Genomic DNA, 10,230 nt, shown 5'->3' with positions numbered 1-10,230 from the left:
TGACTACAATATTTTGCTCAGAATAATATGAAAAAACAACTATAGAGCACAATGATGGAATGTGATAACACACATTTTAAAGAATTGAGGGATATTATTACACACCGTTACAGGTCACATGGGTCACTGGTACAAGTTAGGTTCAAGGGCCCAACAAATGAGGAGGGGCAACAAAGACAATGTTGAGGGAAGCCAGGACTGCTTTCTCTTTTGGCTTCCGGAACTGATCGAGAAGGAACGCTATGGAGCCAGCACTGAATGGTCTCGTGCTCACTTGTAAAACGTGTTTGTAATAAATAGCGTCAATTAAATTCCTCGACTTCAGTTTTATTATAAGTGTAAGTGTGGGACCGAGACTGACGCTTGTATTTTCAGTTCATGTTCCAAACAAGAGAATCATTATATATACTGTATATATACTTTACTGCAGCCTCTTTCAGTTCTTGTTTGTTTCTGAGGTGTTCTCCCTTTCGTCTCCTCTTCAGGAGGTAAAATGCATGCTCTATTGGGTTAAGGTCCATTCATTGACTTGGCCAGTCTAAGACCTTCCATTTTTTCCCCTGATGAAGTCCTTTGTTGTGTTGGCAGTGTGTTTTGGGTCATTGTCTTGTTGCATGATGAAGCTTCTCCCAATTAGTTTGGATGCATTTTTCTGTAAATTGCCAGACAAAATGGTTTTGTAGACTTTAGAATTAATTCTGCTGCTACCAGCATGACTTACATCATCAATAAAAACTAGTGAGTACGTTCCAGAAGCAGCCATGCAAGCACGGGCCATGACATTACCTCCACCATGCTTCACAGATGAGCTTGTGTGTTTTGGTTCATACCTTGGGCTTTCAATCACTTTGGCAGAGGTTAATCTTAGTCTCATCAGGACATAAAGCTTTGTTACAAAACTTTTGTGGCTATTCTCTGTACTTCTTTGCAAAATCCAATCTGGCCTTACGATTCTTTTTGCTGATGAGTGGTTTGCATCTTGTGGTATGGCCTCTGTATTTCTTCTCTCAAAGTCTTCTTTGAACAGTGGATTGTGATACATTCACCCCTACCCTGTGGAGGTTGGCAGTGATGTCACTGACTGTTGTTTTTGGGTCTTTCTTAACAGCTCTCACAAGGTTTCTGTCACCAACTGCTGTTGATACCTTTGGCTGACCTGTTTGATGTCTATTGCTCAGAAAACCAGTAGTTTCTTGCTTTTTCAAGACATTCCAAATTGTTGTATTAACTATGCCCAATGCTTGTGTAATAGCTCTGATCAATTTTCCCTATTCTCTCGGCTTCAAAATGGTTTGCTTTTCTCCCATAGACAGCTCTCTGGTCTTCATGTTTGCCTAACAGCAAATGCAGTTTTACAGGTGAAACCCAAAGCCAAAAACAAGAACTATTTCATGTTTAAACAATCAATCTAAAAGGCAACTAGAAACTAGAAACACCCATCAGTCACATGTTCCAATACTTTTACTCAATTGGAAAGTGGGTGAGTTCAAACAAAACATGCTCTGTCCTGAGTTGTTTAACACATCTCGATGTAAAACCATGAAATAAAAGCTGGAATTCTGAACATTTGTCTCATATTCATGTTTTGATCTTAAACCCAAATGTCTTCAGTATACAACAAAAACAAAGGAATTGACCTTGCTGTTCCAATACTTTTGGAAGGGACTGTATATATGTATTTTAACTGATAATTAAGTACCCCCTAAGGGTGCATGTACCCCAGTAACATGCAGTCAGGGTAGGCAAGGTAGGCAGTGCCTACCCAAGGGTGAATTGATATTTTGATTATTTGTTTTAATTATAATATTATCATTTATTTTTCCATTTCCGATAGCCTACAGTAAGTAAGTTCACAGTGCATTAGTGGATTGATCCCACGTGGCCACTGCTGCTACGTTCTCTCTCGCTCTAGCTAGTGGGCGCGATAACACTACAGGAAGGATGACAGCACAAGAGTTGAAAGAGAAACTTTATTTTGAGTAAAAACGACAGCTTTTAAAAGATGGGAGACCAACACCTGAGCTACCAGACCTTCAGCAAAGGTAAGGTCAGAAAATTGTTCATATTTTCTACAGTGAAAGGAAGAATTAAATTTGTGGATGCTCCTCACTGAGGCTGTTCCGAGTTGTTTTTGTTGTCATTTTCTCCGTGTTTCTGTGTTTCCAACACAAACAACGGATGCGCTGCCGTATCATGAGATATATCTTGTTGGGAGAGTATGGCTATATTCAATAATTGTTTATGTTTTATGATGTTGATTTTGTTAGATGGCTAAATGCTTGTTCATGTGGATCTTGTTGGGTTTTTTCTTTCTTATTATGAATTTTATATTTTGATAAGCGCATTCAGATGACTTTGTTGGAAATTGCGCTATACAAATAAAGTTTAATTGAATTGAATTAGCACTTGAAATTGACATGGTGGTCTCGATTTGCAACGCCCTGCCTACCCAACCCTAGTGGTCACGGTACGTCACTGATGTACCCCCAATTGAGAAACACTGCTTTAGAGGGATAGAGAACAAGCAAAATAACTGAGGTAGAAATTGATTTAACTCATCTTTAGTATTTTTCTTTCTTGATTGAAACTGTTATCTATTTTCTACAAACAAAATAAACAAACATTTAAAATTAGATTTTTTTTTCTATTTAAATGTGTCTTCTGCCACATACAGTGACATCTGTGTGATATCTATTGAGTTCTACTGATAACACAGCTCTTGTGTGATTAATAAGTGTGTGTTGTGTTCTATAATAAGGTCAAGACCAAACCTTGTGCACAACCCATTTATTTTAAAATCTTCCAACTTAGAAGTTAAAATTACCAAATGCAATGAGCTTCCAACACCTTCACTGTAAACTTCTAGTCTTCAAAAGAAAACTGAATAAAAGCTTAGGATAATATTTGTTGCTATGAGGATATAGTAAAAACATAAATCAACACTTCCTGGATAGCGATGTTATGTTTTCAAACAGTTCCCAACAGTTTGCATTGTGACTCAGACTGCCACCCCACCTTTGTCAGCACTGGAGCACACACACACACACACACACACACACACACACACACACACACACACACACACACACACACACACACACACACACACACACACACACACACACACACGCACACACACACACACACACACACACACACACACACAGCTACTAATGAATGGTAACACCCATGATGTCATTGCCCAGCCCAGTGGGTGTGGCATTCACTGGCTTGTTAAACATACCAAAGCTTAACACCAGCCTGCTTCTCCTGTTGCTGTCAGTTGGACTTATTCAGCCACAAACAGGTAAATAAGTTCTTTAGCTTTATCTGATACTGGTATATCACACATTGTTTGTGTTTTTTTCCTAAAACTACTTTTCCCCACTTTATGTAGACCCAGACACACACACACATAAAAATCAAAACAGTTGGCTGACAGAAGATTTCACACAAGTACCTGCTTATTTTTTTTTTATTTCTTTCATCAAAGAACCTGGTGACCGTTGAGATGACATCATTCCTGTTTGCAGTGCTGATATCCCTGTCAGCTGTTCATCTGTGTGAGGGAGAGAAGCATGTGGATGAGCCCATTACAGCCAGTGAGTAAAAATGTTTTAGAAATTGAATCTACATTTATCTAAGTTGTAATAAATCAGATTAGACTATGTTGTGTTGTTGTTTTCCAGCTGAGACAGGGATACCTTATATATGGGCATTTAAGATGTGTTCAGCGTATGTCACGATTCTTCAGTGTCAATGTCTACTAATAAATAAAAAATAAACCTTTAGAGCCAAAAGAAATATTTAGTGGTTACGCCCCAGGACCAAAACCGACTTTTACAATAAAAACTACAAATAAAAATACAGCAAGCCATTCACTTTTTGTTTCATTGAAATCTGTCCATGACAAATTCAAAGTCTGATATAAAAATTCTTGAGAAAACAAAACAAAAAGAAAAATGCGTGTCATTTGTATTTTTAAATAACAATTTAATTTAACATAATTCCAGTATACAGAATGAAAACATTTTAAATGTCTTTGTAACGCATTTTAATGATTGATAGACATATCCCAAATTAATCAGTTGTTCCTAAAATTGCCTGCAAAAATTTGATGTGAATTAAAATTATGTGATCCCCCCAACATACTCTTTTTAATTTCTTACATGTGGTACAGCACATGCAAACACAAAGAATCAGGTTTTTTCCTACCGTACAGCTTCACCATGGAAACTGCTATGCTGTACTTTTGTTTGGCTTGGTTGGAGGAGACGGAGATCAAAAACTATATGGTAGAATAAGTCATTGGAGTTAATGTAAACCACACGACCCTGAAAAGGAGCAAGCAGATCGGAAAATAGTTGGTTGGATGGTTAATGGATATGGTGATATATATATATATATATATATATACACACAGTATATGCTGGTTCTGGTAGTCTCACAATCCCAACTTTGATGAAACAATAACATGAAGTTAAACGGTAGGAACACAACTCGGAAATATTGTGTTTCTGTCCTTTTTCTGATGACTGTCAACACTGAAATCTGTAATAGGTACATTTTTACACTTTTTTCAACAAAGAATGTGTTATCCTGTGATGTGTTCTACTCATCGGTTATTTTTTTCTTCAAACGTCCCCTCCCCCAAAAAAACAAAAACTGAGCTGAACAGTCTGGGTGAAGTGAGTCAGATATCATGTGTTTTCTTTTCTGAGAACTAAGACAGTAGTATTTTCCTATAGTCTTATTTAGTTTGCCAAATTTAGACAAATTGAAGTATATGGGCTATTTAGCACCAGTAATTAACCAAAAGAGCTACTTTATAAAACTTGTGTGAAAGAGCAGATTTATTGCAAAGGTGTGACAGTCTTCTCTTTGTGCAAAACCTGCCATGCTGATCACGTACTGGATGAAAATGAAAACAAAGAGGGATTGCAACAGCGCAAACAGGATTTTCAGCATAGTTTCCTTTGGGTGACTTTGCTAATTCTTTCCACCTTAAAACATAGACAAAGAGAGCATTTAAAGGTATAATGAAACCTAACAGGCAGTGTTTAACAGTCATTTTTATACTTGTTCTGCCATACCTATCCTTAAGTGGAGAAAGGGCTTACAGTTTTCAGAATTTGTGTGTTTGAAACACATTTGAAAGGCTAATTTTGCACACAGAATCATACATCATGTTCATAGACTGTTGAATGAGAAGTTTTAAATATTTTGTGTGTCACTGTGTGTCTGTGTGCTTTGTAATTTGTAGAAAAAGTTGTACTTCAGGGGGACTGGGCCGAGATCAATCCTTATTCCAAAGATGTTGAAGCAGCAGTTGAATACGCTGTGGAAACATTTAACTCCCACTCCAAAAGAAAGAGGCTCTTCAAACTGGTTTCAGTCATCCACCCTAAGGCTCAGGTCAGAAACACACCTTGTCAACAACACAATGTCAAAGTGTCACTCCGCCCATTTAAATGCTGTTATTTTGATCCCATTACCTCCTCAGACGACCAACGTAATGAACTATAAGTTTGACACACTCCTAGCTAAAACCAAGTGTCTGAAGTCTGAAAACCAGGATGCGGAAAGCTGCACTTTTAAGAAGAAGGTATAACTGAATGTTCCTGAAATAGAATGTTTTAAATTTCTAACTCTTAGGGGCAAAATCATTTAATAAATCAGCCCAAAATAAGAAGGATCTTGATGCTTTATGTCTGTTGAAATGCTGACTTCTTGTTCAAACTAATGTTGCCAGTCCAAACAACATGTTGACATACGGACAACTGACAACCTATACGTTTCTGGAGCCATGAAACCTAATCTAAAGTATAATGCAAACTATGTATAATTACCATTGGTCTAAACAGGTTTTAAAAGCAAAACCTTTCTGACAATTATTTTATTCTAGTTTAATGCTTTTGGCTGTTTGTTGCTCAACTTTGAAATATTTCTGTCACCTAAATGAAAGGTTATATTGTCTACTTTCCTCCACCTGCTGACATGTGGAGAATGTAATTACTCTGCTTATTATAGTTCACAGTCAGAGATGCTGTTAAAAACACAAAAAAATAATTGAAGATAATTATTATTTGGTTTTCTGTTTCTTAGAGATGGACAACTTCTATCACAGTGAGGGCCAGATTGTATCTGATCTAAGGGACACATTATCAGCATTCATGTCTGCATTTAGAATAACCAATCTGAGCAATAACACAGGAAAGAAGAAAGGCTTTTAGTGTATTTTTGTTCTCGTTTTGTGTATAAAAACATATATAAAACAATATGTATATATTTCCTCTCAACTTACAACTACTTTTTCTCCCGTTTCACAGCACGTGAAGTGTCACTTTGTTGTGACGTTTGATCCTCGCACCAACAAACACAGTCTGATGAAGCACAAGTGCAGCAAACACAAGGAGCATTCTTAGACTTGGACTCTGCCTCATGTTGTGCAGTAGTGCCTCACAGCTGGACGGCACCATGTTCATCTCCCAGGGTGGACACGTTGGAACTTCTGTTGTGGAGTTTGCATGTTTTCTTCTCTGCTTTCCTGGGTTTTTCTTTTGTACTCAACCTTCCTCCCACACAAAACAAGCATGCAGGTTAATTGAGGACTTTAAATTGTCCTTAGAAATGCATTAGAGTGTGAATAGTGCCCTTTTTTGGGTGTCTAATATGGGCTTGGACACCAATAGACTCCCTCGACTCTGTAAAGGATAAATTGCCAGTTTCACTCGTGTTGTTTTACCTTTTTCAAAAACCTTTTTAATGACTCTTTATTATACACTTTTTGAAGTTATTTTGACACCATGCAATAAAAAGTGTGATGATTTGATGATCAGAACTGATGACATTTTTTGACGCAAAACGTATACTTTTTTACGAAGTGATGCCAACATCATGCCTTATGTTGGTTCAAATTCAAACTACACATTAGCCTCTGGACTTGATGCCGTTGTTGCTGCTCCAGGGAGTGTTCAAACAAACAAACAAACAAAACAAAATATTAAATAAGTAGACTAAATAAAAGGCAGGCGGTTTACATCATTCATAACACTAGCTATTACTTCTATTTATCTTACAGATCTGTTAATTCCAAAGCACAAATTCATTTATTCACACAAGATAGCTACTCTCACATTTAATATCCAGGCTGGTTAACAATACAAGTTTTCTTATAATATATAATTTTAGTTTTTAAAAATGACACAGACTTCCCTTTAATCTTATGAACCTCTGTTATACATATATTATACAGTAATATAATTTTAAAAAGCTAGCAATCAGCCAGAACAATAGAGGGATTCATTGGTTACAAATACTAATACTAATGTGATATATTTTTGACCTTTAGAATTGAAGACTTTTTTTTTAAAAAAAAAGTTGTGGTTTGTTGTAACTTTAAATGTTTTACATCCATTCATGCAATCTGTTTCATTCTGTCCAAAAGGTCATAAAATGTCGTACCAGATTTTAGAAAATTGCTTAAAAATAACTCATTTACGCTTAAAAGTATTTAAGTATTATTCTGATCACCTTGATTGGTTTCTCGTCCATGTCACTGATACTGTGAGGCAAACAGTATAGTACAGTTTAAAAGCCAATTGGGGCATAACACACATTCTGTTAACTGAAATGAAGCTTTTGGAATGCACATAATGATAGATGAGGATCAATAGATGGGAATATTTTCTCTTGAGTCATGATGACAAAACAACATTTTCTCTTGCACTGCAGAAGCAAAGATATGTTACTGAGAGACACACAGTTTCCATCTCATTAGGCCACTCCTGCTTTCTTGGCAACCTTGCATGGAAATTCCATTATTACATAATACTAACTAGGTGAAGTTTATCCACAATTATCGTCTTGTCATGTCAGGAGAAAATTAGACTTAGTGTTTAGTCTAAGACGCTGCCTGTTTTACAAAAAAGGGACCATGAAATCTTTACAGAGTAGCCAAGAAGCCAAGCTGCAGCTCTACTCAAGTGCATTAGACAAACAGGAAACACTATGAAAGCACTTTTTATGCTACTAACAAATACTTTTTACAAGTTCATTTTGCAGTGAAAAGGCGCAACGATATATTCTACTGTGAACGTGCATCTCTTGTATTACTATTGTAATTATAACTTTATGTACTTCATTTGATTTACTGTTATGACAGTCTTGGAGAGCTTGTATTTGTTTTTATTTTTGAAAATACATGAGTATAACGACTAACAATTTCTCAGCTATTCAGCTTACTGCTAAGCATCTGGCACTCCTGCTATCACGCAAAAATGTTATCAGTGCCCCATAAGGTAGATTTAACATCTTAAAGGATAAAAATTTTATTTATCAGACAAGACCCACTTTGTTCATGTTAATAATCTCTCCTCAACACACATCAGAGTTAATCTGGAGTTCCACAAAGTTCAGTTTTAGGACCAATACTCTTTACATTATATATGCTTCCGCGATGTAACATTATCAGAAAACATAATTTCCATTGCTATGCGGGATGATACACAGCTTTATTTGTCAATGAAATCAGATGAAACTCATCAGTTATTAAAACTCCAGGCTTGTCATCCTGGATGAGCCGTAACTTTCTTCTTCTTAACCAGGATAAAACTGAGAAGATTTTATTTGGTCCAAAACATCTCCGAGACAAACTATGGCATTACTCTGTCACCCAGTACCACAGTAAAAAACCTGGGCGTTTTCTTTTATACCGGCTTATCCTTTCACTCTCAAACAAAGCAAATCTCAAGGACAGCCTTCTTTCACCACGCCTGAAGTTGCGGGCATCTCACCCAGAGGCAAGGGAGGGGAGGGAGGTGGGAGTACAGAGGGATCAGTGCGCGAGGGGCCGAAACTGAGCCCTAATGCAGTGTGTTAATTGAAGATACTACCTCACAGACCAGTGCATGTCTGTGGTGCAATAAAGTGATGTCCAAATGTGAGTGCACTAAATCTGTCGTTATCGCCTCCTGAGGAGCATTCTTGAAATCATCTTGCGACCCCCACTCGGCAGCTGGTAACTACCCAGGGGGTCGGGATCGATGAATTGGGAACCATTGGTCCAGCACCAGGTGTTTCCATGCAGGCAGACCTGCTAATTCTGTATCATGTTTTTCTGCAGTCTGTGCCTTCTCCTCGCCCTTCTCTCTCTTTTCTGTTTCAGATGTCTTGAAGCTAGAGCTGGTAGTTCCTGATCTGTGGTTCACAGCTCAACTAGTCTGGGACACTCTGATGTTTTATCTCTTTATCCTGTTCTGTTCTCCTCTTTCTGTCCACTAACCCTAACCAGTAGAAGCAGATGGCTGCCACCTCTGATTCTGCTGGAGATTTCTTAACGTTAAATAGAGTTTTTTCTCCCCACTGTAGCTGATTTATGTTCATGTGGATTTGTTGTTTTTTTTCTTAAGAATTTTATATTTTGATAAGCGCTTTGAGATGACTATTGTTGTGATTTGCGCTATACAAATAAAGTTGAATTTAATTAAATAAAAAAGCACATATTATAATCCACATTGAGAAAGTTTTACAAACAATCATAAAATCTCTTTGTTGTAAATGTATTAAGAATCTCTACTGCAAGTAAAGGCTGTTTTAGCTCATCAGAGTTTTTTAACCTGTTATGCCCTGTAGTGGCTTTTTCTTTACATAATGAATTAAATAACGTTGAAATAAATTAACACACCCCTAAAGAGAACACACTGTTCTCATAGCTCCAATCGCAAATATGAAAAGTTGTACTGAAAAAAGCAGGTAGGGGTTAATGAAAACAAAGAGAACTGACCGAACAAGAAAGAGAGATAATGAGTCAAAGTACTCATAGAGCAGGACGGACTACGAAGCTCAGGAGCTATCCGATCTTTTTCTCCTCTGAACTGTAGAAGAAAGAGAGAAAAGAGTCGAAGGGAAGCACCGACGCAAGGTTAGGGCTCTAAAGACTTACATTTAAATGTGTTCTGATTGGTTGGATGATGTATAATTGATTTGTGCAGCATGAATGATTCCCAAGCTTCCTAAACCTATAATTTAAATATCACTTTTCTGACACAGGGCTTTACGATATGAGCTCATTACATCAGTTGAGACTTGAACTCAGACAAGAGACGATGCGCTATATCTCAGAGACAACTCTACAGTACATTTATGTTTAAAACTTCTTCTAGCTCATTATAGGAATTCTAAAGCTGCAACGATTAGTCAATAAATCAATATCAATATAGTCTTACCGGG

At 37.1% G+C, this 10,230-nt stretch overlaps 1 protein-coding gene across 1 annotated transcript; it reads left to right on the top strand.

Annotated features, from left to right (window-relative positions):
* Positions 1 to 3,172: 3,172 nt before the first annotated feature.
* LOC114473344 (cystatin-13) lies at positions 3,173 to 6,841 on the top strand. Its single transcript, XM_028462906.1, has 5 exons — positions 3,173 to 3,307; positions 3,494 to 3,602; positions 5,264 to 5,415; positions 5,504 to 5,605; positions 6,330 to 6,841. The coding sequence occupies exons 2-5, from the start codon at positions 3,512 to 3,514 to the stop codon at positions 6,423 to 6,425; spliced, it is 441 nt and encodes a 146-aa protein (XP_028318707.1). The 5' UTR covers positions 3,173 to 3,307; positions 3,494 to 3,511; the 3' UTR covers positions 6,426 to 6,841.
* Positions 6,842 to 10,230: the final 3,389 nt, after the last annotated feature.

Source organism: Gouania willdenowi, chromosome 12 (genome assembly GCF_900634775.1).
Source record: "Gouania willdenowi chromosome 12, fGouWil2.1, whole genome shotgun sequence".
NCBI classification, from domain to species: domain Eukaryota; kingdom Metazoa; phylum Chordata; class Actinopteri; order Blenniiformes; family Gobiesocidae; genus Gouania; species Gouania willdenowi.
This window is presented reverse-complemented; position numbering and strand designations above follow the sequence as displayed.